Source organism: Leptodactylus fuscus, chromosome 4 (genome assembly GCF_031893055.1).
Source record: "Leptodactylus fuscus isolate aLepFus1 chromosome 4, aLepFus1.hap2, whole genome shotgun sequence".
Lineage (NCBI taxonomy): Eukaryota > Metazoa > Chordata > Amphibia > Anura > Leptodactylidae > Leptodactylus > Leptodactylus fuscus.
Window position 1 is genome coordinate 219,120,762 of NC_134268.1, and position 27,386 is coordinate 219,148,147.

The 27,386-nt window shown below is 40.8% G+C and overlaps 1 protein-coding gene across 3 annotated transcripts in view; it reads left to right on the forward strand.

Annotated features, from left to right (window-relative positions):
• Positions 1–27,386, forward strand: part of BZW2 (basic leucine zipper and W2 domains 2) — a 59,016-nt gene that overhangs the window by 26,054 nt on the left and 5,576 nt on the right. For all 3 annotated transcript variants that reach the window (XM_075271819.1, XM_075271816.1, XM_075271818.1), the window contains exons 2-10: positions 4,853–4,917; positions 8,175–8,351; positions 15,448–15,551; positions 18,030–18,095; positions 20,428–20,563; positions 21,087–21,196; positions 25,704–25,874; positions 26,256–26,402; positions 26,628–26,766. In XM_075271819.1, the coding sequence (XP_075127920.1) occupies positions 4,860–4,917; positions 8,175–8,351; positions 15,448–15,551; positions 18,030–18,095; positions 20,428–20,563; positions 21,087–21,196; positions 25,704–25,874; positions 26,256–26,402; positions 26,628–26,766 (1,108 nt within the window). In that variant the 5' untranslated portion in view covers positions 4,853–4,859. The remainder of the gene's footprint in view (positions 1–4,852; positions 4,918–8,174; positions 8,352–15,447; positions 15,552–18,029; positions 18,096–20,427; positions 20,564–21,086; positions 21,197–25,703; positions 25,875–26,255; positions 26,403–26,627; positions 26,767–27,386) is intronic.

The following is a 27,386-nucleotide window of genomic DNA, read 5'->3' on the forward strand; positions in this document are numbered from 1 at the left end:
TACAGACCCCAGACCAGACCCCTAAACTAATACAGACCCCAGACCAGACCCCTAAACTAATACAGACCCCAGACCAGACCCCTAAACTAATACAGACCCCAGACCAGACCCCTAAACTAATAGAGACCCCAGACCAGACCCCTAAACTAATACAGACCCCAGACCAGACCCCTAAACTAATAGAGACCCCAGACCAGACCCCTAAACTAATACAGACCCCTAAACTAATACAGACCCCAGACCAGACCCCTAAACTAATACAGACCCCAGAGCCCTAAACTAATACAGACCCCAGACCAGAGCCCTAAACTAATACAGACCCCAGACCAGACCCCTAAACTAATACAGACCCCAGACCAGACCCGTAAACTAATACAGACCCCAGACCAGACCCGTAAACTAATACAGACCCCTAAACTAATACAGACCCCAGACCAGACCCCTAAACTAATACAGACCCCAGACCAGACCCATAAACTAATACAGACCCCAGACCAGACCCATAAACTAATACAGACCCCAGACCAGACCCCTAAACTAATACAGACCCCAGACCAGACCCCTAAACTAATACAGACCCCAGACCAGACCCCTAAACTAATACAGACCCCAGACCAGACCCCTAAACTAATACAGACCCCAGACCAGACCCATAAACTAATACAGACCCCAGACCAGACCCATAAACTAATACAGACCCCAGACCAGACCCATAAACTAATACAGACCCCAGACCAGACCCCTAAACTAATACAGACCCCAGACCAGACCCCTAAACTAATACAGACCCCAGACCAGACTCCTAAACTAATACAGACCCCAGACCAGACCCCTAAACTAATACAGACCCCAGACCAGACCCCTAAACTAATACAGACCCCAGACCAGACCCCTAAACTAATACAGACCCCAGACCAGACCCCTAAACTAATACAGACCCCAGACCAGACCCCTAAACTAATACAGACCCCAGACCAGACCCCTAAACTAATACAGACCCCAGACCAGACCCCTAAACTAATACAGACCCCAGACCAGACCCGTAAACTAATACAGACCCCAGACCAGACCCGTAAACTAATACAGACCCCAGACCAGACCCGTAAACTAATACAGACCCCAGACCAGACCCGTAAACTAATACAGACCCCAGACCAGACCCCTAAACTAATACAGACCCCAGACCAGACCCCTAAACTAATACAGACCCCAGACCAGACCCCTAAACTAATACAGACCCCAGACCAGACCCGTAAACTAATACAGACCCCAGACCAGACCCGTAAACTAATACAGACCCCAGACCAGACCTCCTATACTAATACAGACCCCAGACCAGACCCCTAAACTAATACAGACCCCAGACCAGACCCCTAAACTAATACAGACCCCAGACCAGACCCCTAAACTAATACAGACCCCAGACCCCTAAACTAATACAGACCCCAGACCAGACCCCTAAACTAATACAGACCCCAGACCAGACCCCTAAACTAATACAGACCCCAGAGCAGACCCCTAAACTAATACAGACCCCAGACCAGACCCCTAAACTAATACAGACCCCAGACCAGACCCCTAAACTAATACAGACCCCAGAGCAGACCTCTAAACTAATACAGACCCCAGACCAGACCCCTAAACTAATACAGACCCCAGACCAGACCCCTAAACTAATACAGACCCCAGACCAGACCCCTAAACTAATACAGACCCCAGACCAGACCCCTAAACTAATACAGACCCCAGACCAGACCCCTAAACTAATACAGACCCCAGACCAGACCCCTAAACTAATACAGACCCCAGACCAGACCCCTAAACTAATACAGATCCCAGACCAGACCCCTAAACTAATACAGACCCCAGAGCAGACCCCTAAACTAATACAGACACCAGACCAGACCCCTAAACTAATACAGACCCCAGGTCAGGATTTTCCGGCTGTTTTAGTAGGTGTCTCCTGGCTAGTTTGCTTTATAGTACTGTGTATAAGAATTGCAGGCTCCTTTGTCATTGTATTGATGCACCAGGTGGCTATAGTGCAGAGTTAGGGGTGCGCGGTATAGTCAGGGGACACGGTTCTTCTATCGGCCTCTTCAATTACTTTATCAGATGTCTAGGACTGGCCGAGGTCTAACCTCTTACAAGTCCGTATACAGTAGATGTGAGCCCTTCAGATCGCGGATCTCCTTCATGGCGGCGTCTCCTCCATACAAGATCTACAAGTCACATCACACAAGGTTAATGGGCTGAACATGGTGTTATCTGTCCCAGCGGTAATCTTCCCGAATTAAAGTGTGAGGCGAGCTCGCCGCGCTCTTCATTAACGTTCTCATAGTCTTGTCCTTGGATTACCGACAGCTCGACACAAATGACTGTGAATACAAAGCGCGAAACGAATAAAGCTCTGCCGGGCGGAGGTGATAAGTAGCAAATTGTCGCGCCTGCCATAGTTAAAGCAAAACCTACACTGGCGCAGCGTTGCTTCACTCGATTTGAATCACATTGTGTCTTCTCCTCCAGTCACCGCCAAAGCAGAATTCTAAGTCCGGCATTCTGAAATTTTGTTGCAATTTGTTCCCTCTTCTGATCTATGAGAGAAGGAAGAGCGCCATAAGAAAGATGTAAAGTGGGCCGCAGGATCTCTTTGGCCCAATCTAACGGAGAACTGTGCGCCCCCTAGTGGTGCTAAACTCAAGAAATCCAAATTGCCAAATCTTGACCCTTTCTTCCAAAAACAGTGTCACACCAGCCAACAGGTAGCGTGTTATATGGAATCTTAGAGCCGTTCATTTCATGGGTTCTGAGAGATGCAATACTAGACACACCATGCGTCCATGTTTCTGAAAGAAAGCAGCCATGTTTTTGGAATCCTGGAAAACCCCTTTAAGGGGAGTCCGTCAGACCCCAACATACCAACCCAGCCCCACAGATAGATAGGTTAGCTTCACCTGAATCAAATGGCGTTGTCCCCTTGTAAATCGCGGCCCCAGTTCCTGAGATATTGCTACTTTTAGTCTATGCAAATGAGCTCTGTAGAGCAATGGCGGCCCCCATGTTACCCCAAAGAGCTCATTTGCATAGAACAAAAACGGCGATATCTCAGCAACGAAGGCAGCGATTCACAAGGGGACAACACTGTATGATTTAGGGGACCCTAACCGATCTATCCGCAGGCTGGGTTGACATGCTGTGATCTGGTTAGAGACCCCCTTTAATTGACCGCTGCATTTAAAGGGCACTTCCAGTTACTATTGATATGGACTTTACTGGTCTAAAAATCATCCCAAAGTGACCTGGTAAAAGTTTTAACAAATTTTTTGTTTGTTTGTTTTGAATTTTACTCCCTTCATGTCTCAAGTCAGAGCTCAGGTCTCATGCTGTGGGAGGAGCCTTCTCCTTCTGCGCTCTTTGTCACCCTCTGCTGGTTAATGCACTGAATTGATCTCTCTGATGTTTAGGATCCAAAACCCATATTACTATATGTATGTGTGTTATGTTATACACTCACCGGCCACTTTATTAGGTACACCATGCTAGTAACGGGTTGGACCCCCTTTTGCCTTCAGAACTGCCTCAATTCTTCGTGACATAGATACAACAAGGTGCTGGAAGCATTCCTCAGAGATTTTGGTCCATATTGACATGATGGCATCACACAGTTGCTGCAGATTTGTCGGCTGCACATCCATGATGCGAATCTCCCGTTCCACCACATCCCAAAGATGCTCCTCTATTGGATTGAGATCTGGTGACTGTGGAGGCCATTGGAGTACAGTGAACTCATTGTCATGTTCAAGAAACCAGTCTGAGATGATTCCAGCTTTATGACATGGCATTGCATTATCCTGCTGAAAGTAGCCATCAGATGTTGGGTACATTGTGGTCATAAAGGGATGGACATGGTCAGCAACAATACTCAGGTAGGCTTTGGCGTTGCAACAATGCTCAATTGGTACCAAGGGGCCCAAAGAGTGCCAAGAAAATATTCCCCACACCATGACACCACCACCACCAGCCTGAACCGTTGATACAAGGCAGGATGGATCCATGCTTTCATGTTGTTGACGCCAAATTCTGACCCTACCATCCGAATGTCGCAGCAGAAATCGAGACTCATCAGACCAGGCAACGTTTTCCAATCTTCAATTGTCCAATTTCGATGAGCTTGTGCAAATTGTAGCCTCAGTTTCCTGTTCTTAGCTGAAAGGAGTGGCACCCGGTGTGGTCTTCTGCTGCTGTAGCCCATCTGTAGCCTCAAAGTTGGACGTACTGTGCGGCGTTCAGAGATGCTCTTCTGGCTACCTTGGTTGTAACGGGTGGCTATTTGAGTCACTGTTGCCTTTCTATCAGCTCGAACCAGTCTGGCCATTCTCCTCTGACCTCTGGCATCAACAACGCATTTCCGCCCACAGAACTGCCGCTCACTGGATGTTTTTTCTTTTTCGGACCATTCTCTGTAAACCCTAGAGATGGTTGTGCGTGAAAATCCCAGTAGATCAGCAGTTTCTGAAATACTCAGACCAGCCCTTCTGGCACCAACAACCATGCCACGTTCAAAGGCACTCAAATCACCTTTCTTCCCCATACTGATGCTCGGTTTGAACTGCAGGAGATTGTCTTGACCATGTCTACATGCCTAAATGCACTGAGTTGCCGCCATGTGATTGGCTGATTAGAAATTAAGTGTTAACGAGCAGTTGGACAGGTGTACCTAATAAAGTGGCCGGTGAGTGTATGTGTATTGTATGAACATTACGGCTTTATTGTAAGTTTCTAATATTTTATTAAAATAAAATTTATTTTGCTTTTTTTTTTTTTTTTTTTTTTTTTTTTGCTGTATTTACAGAAATTTTATGAATAAGCACCAGAAGCCAGTGCTAACAGGCCAGCGGTTTAAAACCAGAAAGAGGGGTAAGTGGCCCGACATGCAAATATATTCTAATATTTTCTATATTTGTATCGAAATTACTAATGTTTTAATTTTTCTGTGACAACTTTTTTTTAATTCCTAAAAGTCCAACAGTATAATAGTGTCCCTATAGTCAGGCGCTGTGTGTCCCTATTATTAGTTCGGCGATTGTCACAGCTCCCTCTAGTGGTGACACCAAACAGCTGAGATTTCTTCTTACTATGTATGGGGAAAGAGAGGAACCGAATCGCCTAGTAGAGAGAACATCAAAATGTCATGAAGTGCTTGAGGAATCGGCTCCAAATCCTTATTCTTCTGGATTTCTCTGGGAAAAATTGTAAGAGAGCCTTTACACGGAGTTTACGCTCCGCTCATTCTGAACGTAAACTCGTTCAGAGTGAGTGGCGTTAAAACGGATCCCATTGATTTTTATGCCGGCATACATGCGCAACCATTGAAATCAATAGGAGGCTTTTTTACCTATTGCTTTCAATGTGATATGGGCGTAAACTCTGTATGAAGGCTCCCGAAAAATGCAGCATTCACTTTATAGAGTGTGGTGGCAGATATGGGAGGGAAATCCCTGTCCAGATGTCATAGGTCAGGACTCCTCTTATTAGCCTGAATGCAGAGTCACTCTATATGAGCAGCCCACTTTATTTAGGGTCTGGGGGTCTTTATTTTTATATAAAGTCCTGGTCTGGGGTCTGTATTAGTTTAGGGGTCTGGTCTGGGATCTGTATTAGTTTAGGGGTCTGGTCTGGGGTCTGTATTAGTTTAGGGGTCTGGTCTGGGGTCTGTATTAGTTTAGGGGTCTGGTCTGGGGTCTGTATTAGTTTAGGGGTCTGGTCTGGGGTCTGTATTAGTTTAGGGGTCTGATCTGGGGTCTGTATTAGCTTAGGGCTCTGGTCTGGGGTCTGTATTAGTTTAGGGGTCCGGTCTGGGGTCTGTATTAGTTTAGGGGTCTGGTCTGGGGTCTGTATTAGTTTAGGGGTCTGGTCTGGGGTCTGTATTAGTTTAGGGGTCTGCTCTGGGGTCTGTATTAGTTTAGGGGTCTGGTCTGGGGTCTGTATTAGCTTAGGGCTCTGGTCTGGGGTCTGTATTAGTTTAGGGGTCTGGTCTGGGGTCTGTATTAGCTTAGGGCTCTGGTCTGGGGTCTGTATTAGTTTAGGGGTCTGGTCTGGGGTCTGTATTAGTTTAGAGGTCTGGTCTGGGGTCTGTATTAGTTTAGGGGTCTGGTCTGGGGTCTGTATTAGATTAGAGGTCTGGTCTGAGGTCTGTATTAGTTTAGGGGTCTGGTCTGGGGTCTGTATTAGTTTAGGGGTCTGGGGTCTGTATTAGTTTAGGAGTCTGGTCTGGGGTCTTTATTAGTTTAGGGGTCCGGTCTGGGGTCTGTATTAGTTTAGGGGTCTGGTCTGGGGTCTGTATTAGTTTAGGGGTCTGGTCTGAGGTCTGTATTAGTTTAGGGGTCTGGTCTGGGGTCTGTATTAGATTAGAGGTCTGGTCTGGGGTCTGTATTAGTTTAGGGGTCTGGGGTCTGTATTAGTTTAGCGGTCTGGTCTGGGGTCTGTATTAGTTTAGGGGTCTGGTCTGAGGTCTGTATTAGTTTAGGGGTCTGGTCTGGGGTCTGTATTAGTTTAGAGGTCTGGTCTGGGGTCTGAATTAGTTTAGAGGTCTGGTCTGGGGTCTGTATTAGTTTAGGGGTCTGGTCTGGGGTCTGTATTAGCTTAGGGCTCTGGTCTGGGGTCTGTATTAGTTTAGGGGTCTGGTCTGGGGTCTGTATTAGTTTAGAGGTCTGGTCTGGGGTCTGTATTAGTTTAGGGGTCTGGTCTGGGGTCTGTATTAGATTAGAGGTCTGGTCTGAGGTCTGTATTAGTTTAGGGGTCTGGTCTGGGGTCTGTATTAGTTTAGGGGTCTGGGGTCTGTATTAGTTTAGGAGTCTGGTCTGGGGTCTTTATTAGTTTAGGGGTCCGGTCTGGGGTCTGTATTAGTTTAGGGGTCTGGTCTGGGGTCTGTATTAGTTTAGGGGTCTGGTCTGAGGTCTGTATTAGTTTAGGGGTCTGGTCTGGGGTCTGTATTAGATTAGAGGTCTGGTCTGGGGTCTGTATTAGTTTAGGGGTCTGGGGTCTGTATTAGTTTAGCGGTCTGGTCTGGGGTCTGTATTAGTTTAGGGGTCTGGTCTGAGGTCTGTATTAGTTTAGGGGTCTGGTCTGGGGTCTGTATTAGTTTAGAGGTCTGGTCTGGGGTCTGAATTAGTTTAGAGGTCTGGTCTGAGGTCTGTATTAGTTTAGGGGTCTGGTCTGGGGTCTGTATTAGTTTAGGGGTCTGGTCTGGGGTCTGTATTAGTTTAGGGGTCTGATCAGGGGTCTGTATTGGTGGACACCTATTATATCTCTCCCCCTACAGACAGAGCCAGACGTATGAGCATCCTCTAGTCTAGATTCAGGTCCTCTATAGATTGCGCCCTCTTACAACCTTGTTGCATTTCCATAGAGTACACAGCGGCCCCCATCGATCCTATAATTGCTGAGCTTGGCCACCTTCTCCTTTCCTGCGTCTCTTGTCTCGTCCTTTATCCTTTTCACATTTATATATTTATTTGGCCGTCGCTTTCATCTTCCTACCATCGCTGCGAGCGTTCCGGCTCCTGCTGTGCTCTGCAGATGGAAGGTGGTGGTGGGAGGGGGGCGTCTTATTTTTTTTTTCTCTAAGGTTTTTTAAGGTTTACTTTGAAATAATTTTTGGCTTTTCTGATCGCCGGCCCCGATGTTATTAGCATTTAGATGATATTTTATTTGTATGAAATTGTCACAAAACTAATTAAAATAATGATAAAAAATTCCGCCGCCGTATCCTGTAGATGGATCTGATTGTAGTGCGCCAAGTGAGGTCTGCAGGATTAAAAGACAAATTGAATTTGGAGGAGGGGGATGGACGGCTCATGTGGGGCGAGGGGGCTCTAATAAGCAGTTATTAGGCTGCAGCGCTTGTTCTCAACACAACATCCCTTCAAAATCTAATAGGCGTCAGTGCCGGTTGTCAGATGTCACCAGCCTGATATTGATGATCTGCTCTGAGGTTTTTAAAGCTTTCTTGTTTTTTCCTCCGTTTTCTGTGATTTAGCCATTTTATACATACAGGCCCATGTGTCTCCATGACTACAGACAAACCCCTTGTAGTCCCCTATATTGTTCCTCCCTCTCATAGATCTCTATCTGGTGATCCCCAAACCCTTCTCTGTCCATGTTTCACTTCACAGATGAAAAAGAGAAATTTGAACCTACAGTTTTCCGGGACACCATCATCCAGGGACTCAATGAAGCAGGGAGCGACTTGGAAGCAGTAGCCAAATTTCTAGACACCACCGGATCGCGATTGGACTATCGCCGCTATGCCGATACACTGTTTGACATTCTCATAGCTGGGAGCATGCTGGGTAAGAACCTCGTCCTATATATATCTATGTCATATACAGGATCTATAGGGGCGACGTGTTCAGAGATGTACTGATAGAAGAAAGTTATTAATAATCATCCAACAGACTGTGTGTAAGCCATAAACTACTATAATACTGCCCAATATACCAGAATATAACTACTATAATACTGCTCCTATGTACAAGAATATAACTACTATAATACTACCTCCTATGTACAAGAATATAACTACTATAATACTACCTCCTATGTACAAGAATATAACTACTATAATACTACCTCCTATGTACAAGAATATAACTACTATAATACTACTCCTATGTACAAGAATATAACTACTATAATACTGCTCCTATGTACAAGAATATAACTACTATAATACTGCTCCTATATACAAGAATATAACTACTATAATACTACTCCTATATACAAGAATATAACTACTATAATACTACTCCTATGTACAAGAATATAACTACTATAATACTACTCCTATGTACAAGAATATAACTACTATAATACTACTCCTATGTACAAGAATATAACTACTATAATACTGCTCCTATATACAAGAATATAACTACTATAATACTACTCCTATGTACAAGAATATAACTACTATAATACTACCTCCTATGTACAAGAATATAACTACTATAATACTACTCCTATATACAAGAATATAACTACTATAATACTACTCCTATGTACAAGAATATAACTACTATAATACTGCTCCTATGTACAAGAATATAACTACTATAATACTGCTCCTATGTACAAAAATATAACTACTATAATACTGCTCCTATGTACAAGAATATAACTACTATAATACTACTCCTATGTACAAGAATATAACTACTATAATACTACCTCCTATGTACAAGAATATAACTACTATAATACTGCTCCTATGTACAAGAATATAGCTACTATAATACTGCTCCTATGTACAAGAATATAACTACTATAATACTACTCCTATGTACAAGAATATAACTACTATAATACTACCTCCTATGTACAAGAATATAACTACTATAATACTGCTCCTATGTACAAGAATATAGCTACTATAATACTGCTCCTATGTACAAGAATATAACTACTATAATACTACTCCTATGTACAAGAATATAACTACTATAATACTACCTCCTATGTACAAGAATATAACTACTATAATACTACTCCTATGTACAAGAATATAACTACTATAATACTACCTCCTATGTACAAGAATATAACTACTATAATACTACTCCTATGTACAAAAATATAACTACTATAATACTACTCCTATGTACAAGAATATAATTACTATAATACTACCTCCTATATACAAGAATATAACTACTATAATACTGCTCCTATGTACAAGAATATAGCTACTATAATACTGCTCCTATGTACAAGAATATAACTACTATAATACTACTCCTATGTACAAGAATATAATTACTATAATACTACCTCCTATATACAAGAATATAACTACTATAATACTGCTCCTATGTACAAGAATATAGCTACTATAATACTGCTCCTATGTACAAGAATATAACTACTATAATACTACCTCCTATGTACAAGAATATAACTACTACAATACTACCTCCTATGTACACGATTATAACTACTATAATACTGCTCCTATGTACAAGAATACAACTACTATAATACTACTCCTATGTACAAGAATATAACTACTATAATACTACTCCTATGTACAAGAATATAACTACTATAATACTGCTCCTATGTACAAGAATATAACTACTATAATACTGCTCCTATGTACAAGAATATAACTACTATAATACTACCTCCTATGTACAAGAATATAACTACTATAATACTGCCTCCTATGTACAAGAATATAACTACTATAATACTGCTCCTATGTACAAGAATATAACTATTATAATACTACCTCCTATGTACAAGAATATAACTACTATAATACTACTCCTATGTACAAGAATATAACTACTATAATACTGCTCCTATGTACAAGAATATAACTACTATAATACTACCTCCTATGTACAAGAATATAACTACTATAATACTGCTCCTATGTACAAGAATATAACTACTATAATACTGCTCCTATGTACAAGAATATAACTACTATAATACTACCTCCTATGTACAAGAATATAACTACTATAATACTGCTCCTATGTACAAGAATATAACTACTATAATACTGCTCCTATGTACAAGAATATAACTACTATAATACTGCTCCTATGTACAAGAATATAACTACTATAATACTACCTCCTATGTACAAGAATATAACTACTATAATACTGCTCCTATGTACAAGAATATAACTACTATAATACTGCTCCTATGTACAAGAATATAACTACTATAATACTACCTCCTATGTACAACAATATAACTACTATAATACTACCTCCTATGTACAAGAATATAACTACTATAATACTGCTCCTATGTACAAGAATATAACTACTATAATACTGCTCCTATGTACAAGAATATAACTACTATAATACTACTCCTATGTACAAGAATATAACTGCTATAATACTACCTCCTATGTACAAGAATATAACTACTATAATACTGCCCCCTATGTACAAGAATATAACTACTATAATACTACTCCTATGTACAAGAATTTAACTACTATAATACTACTCCTATGTACAAGAATATAACTATTATAATACTACCTCCTATGTACAAGAATATAACTACTATAATACTACTCCTATGTACAAGAATATAACTACTATAATACTACTCCTATGTACAAGTATATAACTACTATAATACTACTCCTATGTACAAGAATATAACTACTATAATACTGCTCCTATGTACAAGAATATAACTACTATAATACTACTCCTATGTACAAGAATATAACTACTATAATACTGCTCCTATGTACAAGAATATAACTACTATAATACTACTCCTATGTACAAGAATATAACTACTATAATACTACTCCTATGTACAAGAATATAACTACTATAATACTACCTCCTATGTACAAGAATATAACTACTATAATACTACCTCCTATGTACAAGAATATAACTACTATAATACTACCTCCCATGTACAAGAATATAACTACTATAATATTGCCCTTTATATATAAGAATAGAACTGCTCTAATACCGCCGCCTATAGAACACTGTTGTTTTATGTAGAGATTATATTATTTTCTTCAGTCCTCCCGGTTGGATATTACTTCATATTCTCTGGCGTCCTGTGTGAATTAATGGCGCGGTCTGGGATGCGTCTCTGTTTTGTGTGTACCTTGTAGCATTTTGCGGTACTATTATACAGTGGGGCAAAAAATTATTTAGTCAGTCACCAATAATGCAAGTTCCTCCACTTAAAAAGATGAGAGGCGTCTGTAATTTACATCATAGGTAGACCTCAACTATGAGAGACAAAATGAGAAAACAAATCCAGAAAATCACATTGTCTGATTTGTAAGAATTTATTTGCAAATTATGGTGGAAAATAAGTATTTGGTCACCTACAAACAATCAAGATTTCTGGCTCTCGCAGACCTGTAACTTCTTCTTTAAGAGTCTCCTCTTTCCTCCACTCATTACCTGTAGTAATGGCACCTGTTTAAACTTGTTATCAGTATAAAAAGACACCTGTGCACACCCTCAAAAAGTCAGACTCCAAACTCCACTATGGTGAAGAACAAAGAGCTGTCAAAGGACACCAGAAACAAAATTGTAGCCCTGCACCAGGCTGGGAAGACTGAATCTGCAATAGGCAACCAGCTTGGATTGAAGAAATCAACTGTGGGAGCAATAATTAGAAAATGGAAGACATACAAGACCACTGATAATCTCCCTCCATCTGGGGCTCCACGCAAAATCTCACCCCGTAGGGTCAAAATGATCACAAGAACGGTGAGCAAAAATCCCAGAACCACGCGGGGGGACCTAGTGAATGAACTGCAGAGAGCTGGGACCAATGTAACAAAGCCTACCATCAGTAACACACTACGCCGCCAGGGACTCAGATCCTGCAGTGCCAGACGTGTCCCACTGCTTAAGCCAGTACATGTCCGGGCCCGTCTGAAGTTTGCTAGAGAGCATTTGGATGATCCAGAAGAGTATTGGGAGAATGTCCTATGGTCTGATGAAACCAAACGGGAACTGTTTGGTAGAAACACAACTTTTCGTGTTTGGAGGAAAAAGAATACTGAGTTGCATCCATCAAACACCATACCTACTGCATACCTCCCAACCGTCCCGATTTCCGCGGGACAGTCACGATTTGGGTGACATGTCCCGCGGTCCCGGTTGGAGGGAGTTATGTCCCGATTTCGACTGAGTTGAACACCTATGCGGCTGAAGCAAGGAGCTGACACAGGTCAGCTCCTCGCTTCGCCGCTGCCCGCCTCTCTCCCTGACACATGCGGCTGAAGCTGCTCGCGTGCTCGCTTCGCCGCTGCGTCTCTCTCTCGCTGACACATGCGGCTGAAGCGAGGAGCTGACCTGTGTCAGCTCCTCGCTTCGCTGCTGCCGCCGGCTCCTGGCTTGTAGACGCAATGTACAAGCCAGGAGCCGGCGGCAGCGGCGAAGCGAGGAGCTGACACAGGTCAGCTCCTCGCTTCAGCCGCATGTGTCAGCTAGAGAAAGACGCAGCGGCGAAGCGAGCACGCGAGCAGCTTCAGCCGCATGTGTCAGGGAGAGAGGTGGGCAGCGGCGAAGCGAGGAGCTGACCTGTGTCAGCTCCTTCAGCTGCATGTGTCAGTGAGAGAGGCGGGCAGAGAGCGGCGAGGGAGCTGAGGAGAAGGTAAGTTTAATGTGGAGGTGGAACGTGAATCTGGGGGCAGATGAAGGAGAGGACGGCATGACACTGGGGGCAGAGATGGAGAGGACGGCATGACACTGGGGGCAGAGATGGAGAGGACATGAATCTGGGGGCAGAGATGGGGGACATGAATCTGGGGGCAGATATGGAGGGACATGAATCTGGGGGCAGAGATGGAGTGGACATGAAACTGGGGGCAGAGATGGGGGACATGAATCTGGGGGAGGAGATGGAGAGGACATGAATCTGAGGGCAGAGATGGGGGACATGAATCTGGGGGCAGCGATGGGGGACATGAATCTGGGGGAAGAGATGGAGGGACATGAATCTGGGGGCAGAGATGGAGAGGACATGAATCGGGGGGAAGAGATGGAGGGACATGAATCTGGGGGCAGAGATGTGGGACATGAATCTGGGGGCAGAGATGTGGGGACATGAATCTGGGGGCAGAGATGGAGGGACATGAATCTGGGGGCAGAGATGGAGGGGACATGAATCTGGGGGCAGAGATGGAGGGACATGAATCTGGGGGCAGAGATGGGGGACATGAATCTGGGGGCAGAGATGGAGGGACATGAATCTGGGGGCAGAGATGGAGGGACATGAATCTGGGGGCAGAGATGTGGGACATGAATCTGGGGGCAGAGATGGAGGGACATGAAACTGGGGGCAGAGATGGAGAGGGCATGAATCTGGGGGCAGAGATGGAGTGGACATGAATCTGGGGGCAGAGATGGAGAGGACATGAATCTGGGGGCAGAGATGGAGAGGACATGAATCTGGGGGCAGAGATGGAGAGGACATGAATCTGGGGGCAGAGATGGAGGGACATGAATCTGGGGGCAGAGATGGAGGGACATGAATCTGGGGGCAGAGATGGAAGAGGGACATGAAACTGGGGGAAGATGAAGGGTGTATATGAAACTGGGGGAGAGATAGAGGGGGGACATAATTTACGGGTGACTGTAGGAGGATTATACTGTGTGCGGGCACATGAAAAATTAACGAGTGGGCGGAGTCAACACAAAAGTGGGCGGGGCCAAATTTGCCGCGGCGCGCTATGCGCGCCGCACATTTTGTCCCTCTTTCAGTTCTTCAAAAGTTGGGAGGTATGCCTACTGTAAAGCATGGGGGTGGAAACATCATGCTTTGGGGCTGTTTCTCTGCAAAGGGGCCAGGACGACTGATCCAGGTACATGAAAGAATGAATGGGGCCATGTATCGTGAGATTTTGAGTGCAAACCTCCTTCCATCAGCAAGGGCATTGAAGATGAAACGTGGCTGGGTCTTTCAACATGACAATGATCCAAAGCACACCGCCAGGGCAACGAAGGAGTGGCTTTGTAAGAAGCATTTCAAGGTCCTGGAGTGGCCTAGCCAGTCTCCAGATCTCAACCCTATAGAAAACCTTTGGAGGGAGTTGAAAGTCCGTGTTGCCAAGCGACAGCCCCAAAACATCACTGCTCTAGAGGAGATCTGCATGGAGGAATGGGCCGACATACCAACAACAGTGTGTGCCAACCTTGTGAAGACTTACAGAAAACGTTTGACCTCTGTCATTGCCAACAAAGGAGAGAGAACAAAGTATTGAGATGAAATTTTGTTACTGACCAAATACTTATTTTCCACCATAATTTGCAAATAAATTCTTACAAAATCAAACAATGTGATTTTCTGGATTTGTTTTCTCATTTTGTCTCTCATAGTTGAGGTCTACCTATGATGTAAATTACAGACGCCTCTCATCTTTGTAAGTGGTGGAACTTGCACTATTGGTGACTGGCTAAATACTTTTTTGCCCCACTGTACATCATATATACATACATGTATCTCCGGTCCGGCAGACGTTATGTGGGTATTATACTGAAGCAGGTTGTGTCTCCAGAGATGGAGTGAGATGTCCTTGTCAGAAGCAGATGGAGTTGTGAGATACAGATCAGAGATCCGTGGAGGGGGCGAGTGCGGAGACGTGACAGCCGGGGGCGCTCATACCGTAATGTGTGTGTGATGAGAAGTCTGACACGTCCTAGAGATGGTTTCACAGTATTTCTGAGTCCTTGTCCATGAATCCATCGCTCCAGGAAAGAGGAAATCTTATCTTGTATATTACGTGTGTGCGGTGTAACTGACAGGTGGTGTCAGGCGGGATTATTTATGACACCGGTAACTTCTTCTTTTGGTGGTAATTACAAGTCAGCGGTGGTTCCCTTTAGGTCTTCTTTACCTGCCCTTTAACCCTTCGCCTCTTCTCTGTAGCTCCAGGAGGCACTCGAATCGATGATGGAGACAAAACCAAGGTGACCAGTCACTGTGTTTTTGGAGCAAATGAGGACTATGAGACCATGCGAAATTATGCCCAGGTAAGGCCTCAGTACTGAAGGGGGTCCCTCTTTTAGGATTGTCCCGTCCCCTGCCCTATTTTTGCCCTATGTGGGCTCATCAACCCCTTCATGACCAAACCATTTGTGTTCTTCTGTCATTGTAACTACAGTCCTATGAAAAAGTTTGGGCACCCCTATTAATCGTAATCATTTTTAGTTCTAAATATTTTGGTGTTTGCAACAGCCATTTCAGTTTGATATATCTAATAACTGATGGACACAGTAATATTTCAGGATTGAAATGAGGTTTATTGTACTAACAGAAAATGTGCAATATGCATTAAACCAAAATTTGACCGGTGCAAAAGTATGGGCACCTCAACAGAAAAGTGACATTAATATTTAGTAGATCCTCCTTTTTCCTCTAGTCGCTTCCTGTAGCTTTTAATCAGTTCCTGGATCCTGGATGAAGGGATTTTGGACCATTTCTTTCTACAAAACAATTCAAGTTCAGTTAAGTTTGATGGTCGCCGAACATGGACAGCCCGCTCTCAAATGATCTGAAAACAAAGATTGTTCAACATAGTTGTTCAGGGGAAGGATACAAAACGTTGTCTCAGAGATTTAACCTGTCAGTTTCCACTGTGAGGAACATAGTAAGGAAATGGAAGAGCACAGGGACAGTTCTTGTTAAGCCCAGAAGTGGCAGGCCAAGAAAAATATCAGAAAGGCAGAGAAGAAGAATGGTGAGAAGAGTCAAGGACAATCCACAGACCACCTCCAAAGAGCTGCAGCATCATCTTGCTGCAGATGGTGTCACTGTGCATCGGCCAACAATACAGACAAGGAGAAGCTGTATGGGAGAGTGATGAGAAAGAAGCCGTTTCTGCACGTACGCCACAAATAGAGTTGCCTGAGGTATGCAAAAGCACATTTGGACAAGCCAGCTTCATTTTGGAAGAAGGTCCTGTGGACTGATGAAACAAAGATTGAGTTGTTTGGTCATACAAAAAGGCGTTATACATGGCGTCCAAAAAAACAGCATTCCAAGTAAAACACATGCTACCCACTGTAAAATTTGGTGGAGGTTCCATCATGCTTTGGGGCTGTGTGGCCAATGCCGGCATCGGGAATCTTGGTAAAGTTGAGAGTCGCATGGATTCCACTCAGTATCAGCAGATTCTTGAGAATAATGTTCAAGAATCAGTGACGAAGTTGAAGTTACGCCGGGGATGGAGATTTCAGCAAGACAATGATCCAAAACACCGCTCCAAATCCTCAGGCATTCATGCAGAGGAACAATTACAATGTTCTGGAATGGCCATCCCAGTCCCCAGACCTGAATATCATTGAACATCTGTGGGATGATTGGAAGCGGGCTGTCCATGCTCGGCGACCATCTAACTTAACTGAACTTGAATTGTTTGTCCAAAATACCTTTATCCAGGATCCAGGAACTGATTAAAAGCTACAGGAAGCGACTAGAGGCTGTTATCTTTGCAAAAGGAGGATGTACTAAATATTAATGTCACTTTTCTGTTGAGGTGCCCATACTTTTGCACCGGTCAAATTTTGGTTTAATGCATATTGCACATTGTCTGTTAGTACAATAAACCTCATTTCAATCCTGAAATATTACTGTGTCCATCAGTTATTAGATATATCAAACTGAAATGGCTGTTGCAAACACCAAAATATTTAGAACTAAAAATGATTAAGATTAATAGGGGTGCCCAAACTTTTTCATAGGACTGTATATAGGGGCTTGTTTTTTGCAGGACAAGTTGTAGCTTTCAATGGCTGTATAGTAGATGACAGACGTCTCGGTGATTGACGTTTATTAACACTTTCTGTGACGTAACAATTAAAACGTTGTCTTTATATGCTATGAATTTTGCGCAATAAGTTAATTCTCTGGTCACTGTGATCACATGCAAAATAAAAACCCTTTTTGCAAAGTTTGCACTTTCCAGGACGCATCACATGGAATTGCATGTGTGAATTTTGTGAACAGACCTGATTTTTTTTTTTTTTTAATTGGTGCAAATCAGGGAACATTAGAACTTTTTGATTTTGGAGTGTGAGGTCGATCAGAGCGGTAGCTACATACACAGCTGTCCATTGCCCCCTAGTGGCACCTATGTGTGTGTGCAGAAATAAAGCACCAAATCCATCCTTCTTGTGTTGCAATGGCTGGTCAGGGAGCATAGACAAGGCAGTACCCCATAACTCTGGTGCACGGGCACATTACACGGATGTCTCCCCCCTCTGGTAATCTGGTATTAGAATGGTTTTTGCCAGATTATAAAACGTCATGGAGCATATAGTGCCAGATTAATGTACCGTAATATTGTTGTATGTAGAGAATCAAGCTGCCCATCTGGCTGGTAAAACATGGCGGTGCCCACATTGCCGTGCCTCTGCCCATCTCTGGTTGATCCTATAAGTGTATTGGATACTTCTTTACCCTTTGTTGCCTGGTGACTCTTCCATTCTCTTTGTTACTGTCTTGTCTAGATCTTCAGCAAACTGATCAGAAGATACAAATATCTGGAAAAAGCCTTTGAAGACGAAATAAAGAAGGTAAGAAGTGGCCGGAAGACTTACAGTGCAACCAAACTTTGTAACGACTTGACTTAGTGACATGAATACATTATGTAATTGACTTTATCAGCAGGTTTTGGATCCATAAAATCCTTTTTCCATCCCTTCTGTATTATTCCCCTTTCTTTGTCCCTATAGCGGGGGAGGGGGGGGGGGGTTGTTGGACTCTTTTTATAATGCTGGGAAGCTGAGGCTGGAGGGGGTCACTTCAAACCGTTCTATCCCAGACATTATACAACATAGAACAGAGGTTCTGGTGTTGTATGAAAGAAGCCATTCTCATCTTATATATGACACCAGGATGGCAGTACTACCTGAGATATCACCAGCTGGGATTGGTATAGTGACATGCAGCTGCGCCCAGGCCTCGCTGTGGTATCAACTGCTGATATACTGGGAATAATACAGGTAGAGCTGCCGTCCTGGTGTCCTGTGGAGGACGAGAATCTCTTCCTTTATATAACTAATATCCTCTGTTCTTTATTTTATAGATGTAACTGTGTGTAGTGACCCTCCCCCCCTTCCCTTCTCCCCAACCTCAGCTTCCCTAGTTTTTAGATTTTTTTGGCAGCGTTTGTAACATTAATAAATGATCTAATAAATAGACTTCATCGAGGGGTTTGGGATCCATTCCATGAAATCCTGAGCTGGAATCAGGGCCCTCTATCCCACTGTATCAGCCGGTCATTGTTAGTATTGTGTTTGTTTCTATATTTTGTGCACTGTATGTAACCCCCCAAATGTACAGAACCATGGGATTAATATAATAATGTACAGAGCACCATGGGATTAATATAATAATGTACAGCACCATGGGAGTAATATAATAATGTACAGCACCATGGGATTAATATAATAATGTACAGAGCACCATGGGAGTAATATAATAATGTACAGAGCACCATGGGATTAATACAATAATGTACAGAGCACCATGGAATTAATATAATAATGTACAGAGCACCATGGAATTAATATAATAATGTACAGAGCACCATGGGAGTAATATAATAATGTACAGCGCACAATGGGATTAATATAATAATGTACAGCACCATGGGATTAATGTAATGTACAGCACCATGGAATTAATATAATAATGTACAGAGCACCACGGGATTAATATAATAATGTACAGAGCACCATGGGATTAATATAATAATGTACAGCCCCATGGAATTAATACAATAATGTACAGAACACCATGGGATAAACATAATAATAAACAGCACCATGGGATTAATATAATAATGTACAGAGCACCATGGAATTAATATATAATGTACAGCACCATGGGAGTAATATAATAATGTACAGAGCACCATAGGATTAATGTAATAATGTACAGCACCATGACATTAATATAATAATGTACCGCACCATGGGATTAATATAATAATGTACAGCACAATGGGATTAATATAATAATGTACAGCACCATGGAATTAATATAAAATGTACAGCGCCATGGAATTAATATAATAATGTACAGCACCATGGAATTAATGTAATAATGTATCGCACCATGGGATTAATATAATAATGTACAGCACCATGGGATTAATGTAATTTACAGCACAATGGGATTAATATAATAATGTACAGCACCATGGAATTAATATAAAATGTACAGCACCATGGGATTAATATAATAATGTACAGCACCATGGGATTAATGTAATTTACAGCACAATGGGATTAATATAATAATGTACAGAGCACCTTGGGATTAATATAATAATGTACAGCACCATGGGATTAATATAATAATGTACAGCACCATGGGATTAATGTAATGTACAGCGCCATGGAATTAATATATAATGTACAGCACCATGGAATTAATATAATAATGTACAGCACCATAGGATTAATATAATAATGTACAGAGCACCATGGGATTAATAGAATAATGTACAGAGCACCATGGGATTAATAGAATAATGTACAGAGCACCATGGGATTAATATAATAATGTACAGAGCACCATGGAATTAATATAATAATGTACAGCACCATGGGATTAATATAATAATGTACAGAGCACCATGGGATTAATAGAATAATGTACAGAGCACCATGGGATTAATAGAATAATGTACAGAGCACCATGGGATTAATAGAATAATGTACAGAGCACCATGGGATTAATAGAATAATGTACAGAGCACCATGGAATTAATATAATAATGTACAGAGCACCATGGGATTAATAGAATAATGTACAGAGCACCATGGGATTAATAGAATAATGTACAGAGCACCATGGGATTAATATAATAATGTACATTCGTTTTCTCTCTTTATGCAGCTCCTTCTGTTTCTCAAGGCATTTTCTGAAGCGGAGCAAACCAAACTGGCCGTGCTCACTGGGATATTACTGGCCGGCGGAACGCTCCCGTCCACCATCTTAACAAGTCTGTTTACCGAAAATATAGTAAAAGAAGGTACAGTATGAGCCGGGGCCCCTGGAAGTGTATACGGAAACCTCCAGACACCTCAGTACGGAGAAAATGTTCAGTAACTGTTAAAATACTCATTTCTAGCACTGACTTTTAGTATCCTACTCCAGTCACACCCAAAGCTGCAGTGAATATTCTGATACTGTACAGGTCTGTGTCCACCTCTCAGCTCTGTACCAGACTCCTGGAAATTAGAATATTCTACATAGTAAAGCTTCCTATTGCTCAGAATGACTCCTTACATGCAGTCTTGTAAGACATTGCAAAATGTTGGAGAGTAAGAAGCTGAGAGAGCTACAAGTGTCAGCCATATTAGCTCCAGTGAGTCTAGATACTGTGTCATATTGTCACTCGGTGTCTGCCTGCCCACGAATATTCCTGGCAGTCACAGTAGGAGACCCCTCTAACCCATGGATGGTAGAGAGTTAATGGGCGTTAGATGGGCAACAGGAAGATAGGAAGGCTGTGCAAAATGTCTGATAAAGTTTTTGCTTCACCCCTTTCTTAGGTATTTCTGCATCTTTTGCCGTAAAACTCTTCAAAGCATGGATGTCAGAGAAGGACGCCAACTCTGTTACATCATCCTTAAGAAAAGCCAATCTGGATAAAAGATTACTAGTCAGTGTATAAGTATTACTACCGACTATAATACTGCCCCTATATATAAGAATATAACTACTATAATACTACCTCCTATGTACAAGAATATAACTACTATAATACTCCTCCTATGTACAAGAATATAACTACTATAATACTGCTCCTATGTACAAGAATATAACTACTATAATACTACTCCTATGTACAAGAATATAACTACTATAATACTACTCCTATGTACAAGAATATAACTACTATAATACTACTCCTATGTACAAGTATATAACTACTATAATACTGCTCCTATGTACAAGAATATAACTACTATAATACTACTCCTATGTACAAGAATATAACTACTATAATACTGCTCCTATGTACAAGAATATAACTACTATAATACTACTCCTATGTACAAGAATATAACTACTATAATACTGCTCCAATGTAGAAGGATATAACTACTATAATACTGCTCCTATGTACAAGAATATAACTACTATAATACTGCTCCTATGTACAAGAATATAACTACTATAATACTGCTCCTATGTACAAGAATATAACTACTATAATACTACTCCTATGTACAAGAATATAACTACTATAATACTACTCCTATGTACAAGAATATAACTACTATAATACTACTCCTATGTACAAGAATATAACTACTATAATACAACCTCCTATGTACAAGAATATAACTACTATAATACTGCCCCCTATGTACAAGAATATAACTACTATAATACTACTCCTATGTACAAGAATATAACTACTATAATACTACTCCTATGTACAAGAATATAACTACTATAATACTGCTCCAATGTAGAAGGATATAACTACTATAATACTGCTCCTATGTACAAGAATATAACTACTATAATACTGCTCCTATGTACAAGAATATAACTACTATAATACTACTCCTATGTACAAGAATATAACTAACAACACTTTTAGAAAAAATAGAGAAGTAGCTCACCTATCTTCCATTCACCTGTCCTCCTGTGGTGCACGACCCTGTTCTCCTTGACCTCTTGGAGCAAAACGATAAGAAAAAAAAAAAATTCCAAAAAGGATTCAAACAAAGTTTGAAGGATCTGCAGCTCAGAGGAGGTTAAAACTCGAAAAAACTTTATTTCATACTTTTAAAAGGACTCACCCCAAGTGGGTGAATACATTCAGAGGTTTAACAACAGAGCATAGTGAGAAAAAGATAGAAAAATGTGGAAATAAAACCAAAAAACCGCTGACGCGTTTCGGGACAGATTTTTAGTGTACCTTAATCATAGCGGAATACAGCCTACACAATGTGTTGCCTCGATCTCTTATATACTACTGACTTTAACCCAGTTTAGAACACTTAATTGTCTAATCCCCATCAGCCTTCTACATGTCGGTAAAAAAACTCCACCCGATAACTTTTACAATGCCGGTAAATAACCCCAACCCATAATAAAACACCCTGACAGCCAGGTTTAAGATACTCAAGCCCTTCCAATTGTATAACAGGCATCCAAAAGAAAAAACATTAAAGAAAAATACGATATTCAAATTGATGGAAGAATATATGATACCATGAAACTAGCTTTGCTAGGCATCAACCTACAGTTGTATCCCATAAAATATCAATCACAGGTTTCGTAAGTGTTTCAACCTACTCAAATCTGACCCCAAGGTAATTAACTTGCAGATCAGAAAAGGGGGAAGCTAAATGACTTTCATCAATATTTACACAGTCCGTATCAGAATGCCGTCTAAACAGACTGCCGTCTCTTTAGTGTTAATTTGCTAGCAGACTGAGCGAAGGGAAGACAAGAGTTAAATAGGGGTTAATCTTCTTGTACACATTTATTGTTGTTATACTGATAAGATGAACAAAGGGATCTGTTGTTATTATACTTGTAGACTGTACGAACGGCCAGTGGGGGTTAAATATAAGTTAATCCCCATGTGCAGATTTTTTTTAAATATTTTACTGATAAACTGAACAAAGGGGTTAGTTCTTTTTGTATTAGTAAACTAAACGAAAGGCAAATAGTGGTTAAATAGGGGTTAATCCTTATGTACATGCCACTCGTTCTAAAACTAAAATCGGTGAAAGGATATATAACACTGACCTGCCAATGTTTGGGAACAAACACACCTAGCTCTTCTCATAGTACAAAGACTTTCCCAGAGAACATCAATTCCTCTGCACTGACATGTCAGTCCACCCCCGATAGATTGATTTATGAGGAGGACTTATTTCATTCACAAAAAGAGAACACGTGACTACTACAAGTCAACAAAGTACTAGGCTCGAAATAGACTAAACCATCGATGTTATCCCATTCATAAAACAGTCACATGTCTATTATTAGCCTATAGAATCAAGTCTACTAAATCTCTACCTTCCATGATACCACTAAGGCTTGGATTATTGTATCATTGTTCCAGTGCTGGAAATTTGAAATTTAACCACTACAATATCCAATGTACCCCTCAACTCAAGGTAAATAAGATCTTATAATTATATAATTATTATACAGTATCAATTTGACATCCCTTCATTAAGAGTGTCCCTGTGTATGTTGTAATTATGCAGTTTTATAAAAAGAAGACAAATGATCCTATTCTTAATTTATGCAAATTATTTTCTGATCATTGTAACCTAACCCTTCATATAACTATTACGCAGCAAAGTCTCTACATTCAAAAAATGAGAGCCAGATCTGATTTTGCATTCATTCCTGTTGGCTGCCTGCACCCAAACCTAAGGATCCAGAGAGCTTCCTTTTTCAAAAGAACCTTTTTCCTATTGCCCCCCCTAATGTTTTCTTTTATGGTTTCTAATCCCCAAAACCGGAGAGTGTCCACTTCACCTCCATGTACACTTGCAAAATGTTTTGACACACCTGATATTGTTTCCATATTTGTTTTTTTACTGTCTCTAATGTGCTCCGCTACCCTAACTTTAAGAGGGCGGGTAGTGCTCCCAATATAATCAACTTTGCATTGAAGGCATTTAATACAATAAATCACATATCGGGAATTACAATTCAATGATGATTTATAATGTACTCTAAATTCCGTTGCAAAGCTAGTTAATACGTCCACATTGGAGGTGAAGGGACAGCTCTTACATTTGGGTTTTTTACATTTATAGAAGCCATTTTTGTGGCCAACCTGGCCAGCTGTAGTTGGGGTCTGTAGGAAACTAGGAGATAACTCATTCTTTAGTGAAATGCCCCTTCTGGGGACAAACTGGACACCTTTATCTAGAATTTTCTTTACCGAATTGTCCAATTCCAAAATCGGTAAGTTATTTCTTATGATCTTTTTTATTTTCTGAAACTGTGGGCTATAGTTAGTTGAAAAAACCACTTTGTCTCTCAAGGAGTCATTTTTTTCTTTTTCCACAAAAAGACTTCCCCTTTCTTTTGTGTCTACTTTTTGTATTGCTTTTTTGAGTGTACTTTCTTTGTAGCCCCTATTACTTAGCCTTTCTGCTATTTCCCTTTTTTCTTTCTCGTAGTCTTCTTGCAGACTACATGCTCGCTTGGCCCTAGTGAGTTCCCCCACTGGGATGCCCCGGATTGTAGCCTCAGGGTGGCAACTGTCAGCCTTTAAAATTGGCAGGTCAGTGTTATATATCCTTTCACCGATTTTAGTTTTAGAACGAGTGGCATGTACATAAGGATTAACCCCTATTTAACCACTATTTGCCTTTCGTTTAGTTTACTAATACAAAAAGAACTAACCCCTTTGTTCAGTTTATCAGTAAAATATTTTAAAAAAATCTGCACATGGGGATTAACTTATATTTAACCCCCACTGGCCGTTCGTACAGTCTACAAGTATAATAACAACAGATCCCTTTGTTCATCTTATCAGTATAACAACAATAAATGTGTACAAGAAGATTAACCCCTATTTAACTCTTGTCTTCCCTTCGCTCAGTCTGCTAGCAAATTAACACTAAAGAGACGGCAGTCTGTTTAGACGGCATTCTGATACGGACTGTGTAAATATTGATGAAAGTCATTTAGCTTCCCCCTTTTCTGATCTGCAAGTTAATTACCTTGGGGTCAGATTTGAGTAGGTTGAAACACTTACGAAACCTGTGATTGATATTTTATAATACTACTCCTATGTACAAGAATATAACTACTATAATACTACTCCTATGTACAAGAATATAACTACTATAATACTACTCCTATGTACAAGAATATAACTACTATAATACTGCTCCTATGTACAAGAATATAACTACTATAATACTACTCCTATGTACAAGAATATGACTACTATAATACTACTCCTATGTACAAGAATATAACTACTATAATACTACTCCTATGTACAAGAATATAACTACTATAATACTACTCCTATGTACAAGAATATAACTACTATAATACTGCTCCTATGTACAAGAATATATGTTTTACCTGTATAGTCCTGCTATATTGTAGTATGTATATATGTATATAGATGTCTCTCTCTGATTGTTACACCGTTGTCCTCTCAGGAGCTCTTTCCCGCCAATCGGCAGACGGTTGAACATTTCTCTAAGTATTTCACTGATGCCGACCTGAAAGAGCTTTCTGATTTCCTGCGGGTCCAACAATCTCTGGGAACACGGAAGGAGCTTCAGAAGGAGTTACAAGAGCGTTTATCTCAAGAGTGTCCAATCAAGGAGGTAACATTGTGGTGAATATTTACACACAGAAAAAGAATTGCTCACATAATACCGCCATAAAGTGCCCACATTATACTAATATTATCTATGAAATACAACAAAGTACCAGAATACATTCTCTGATATCAATAGATGTGCGTTCTGTGCCACCATACATGCCCACTTAATGCTACCGTGGAGCTTTCGGTGTCTACATAATACTTCAGTTAACTACCATAGTGCCGCCATTTTGTGCTTGGTGTCACTATATAAATAAAATTTATTATCATTATTATTATTATTACTATACACGTTAATCCATTTTGATTATCATAAATCTTTGTGGATAATTTGCTACATTCACCCCATTCCTTTCCCCCTTTATTGTCTCGCTGTTTCCAGATAGTACTGTACTTGAAGGAGGAGATGAAACGTAACGAGTTACCTGAGCCTGCTGTGATCGGGCTCCTGTGGACCTGCGTGATGAACGCCGTGGAGTGGAACAAGAAGGAAGAGTTGGTGGCGGAGCAGGCTCTGAAGCACTTGAAGGTGGCACTTTAAAGGGAACTCCACCCTAAACCTATTCTATGTTATGTTACAAAGTGACACCCCCTGCTCAATACAAAATGAACCATTACTGATACATCGTAACAACCCCTCTCCTCTTATGTCATGTGACTCAATCTGACTGTCATATGTCTATAATGTAATAACCTCTAACCGAGGAATCAAGTTATGGGATAAATGGTCACATCTCATCACTTCATCTTTCAGCAATATGCTCCACTGCTGGCTGTATTCAGCACCCAGGGCCAATCCGAGCTCGTCTTACTACAGAAAGTTCAAGAATATTGTTACGACAACATCCACTTCATGAAGGCCTTCCAGAAGATCGTAGTACTCTTCTATAAAGGTGAGAAGAAATGGAGCAGTATTATAGTAGTTATATTCTTGTACATAGGAGCAGTATTATAGTAGTTATATTCTTGTACATAGGAGGTAGTATTATAGTAGTTATATTCTTGTACATAGGAGTAGTATTATAGTAGGTATATTCTGTACATAGGGGGCAGTATTATAGTAGTTATATTCCTGTACATAGGGGGCAGTATTATAATAGTTATATTCTTGTACATAGGAGTAGTATTATAGTAGTTATATTCTTGTACATAGGAGTAGTATTATAGTAGTTATATTCTTGTACATAGAAGTAGTATTATAGTAGTTATATTCTTGTACATAGGAGTAGTATTGTAGTAGTTATATTCTTGTACATAGGAGCAGTATTATAGTAGTTATATTCTTGTACATAGGAGGTAGTATTATAGTAGTTATATTCTTGTACATAGGAGGTAGTATTATAGTAGTTATATTCTTGTACATAGGAGTAGTATTATAGTAGGTATATTCTGTACATAGGGGGCAGTATTATAGTATTCATATTCATGTACATAGGAGGAGTATTATAGTAGTTATATTCTTGTACATAGGAGTAGTATTATAGTAGTTATATTCTTGTACATAGGAGTAGTA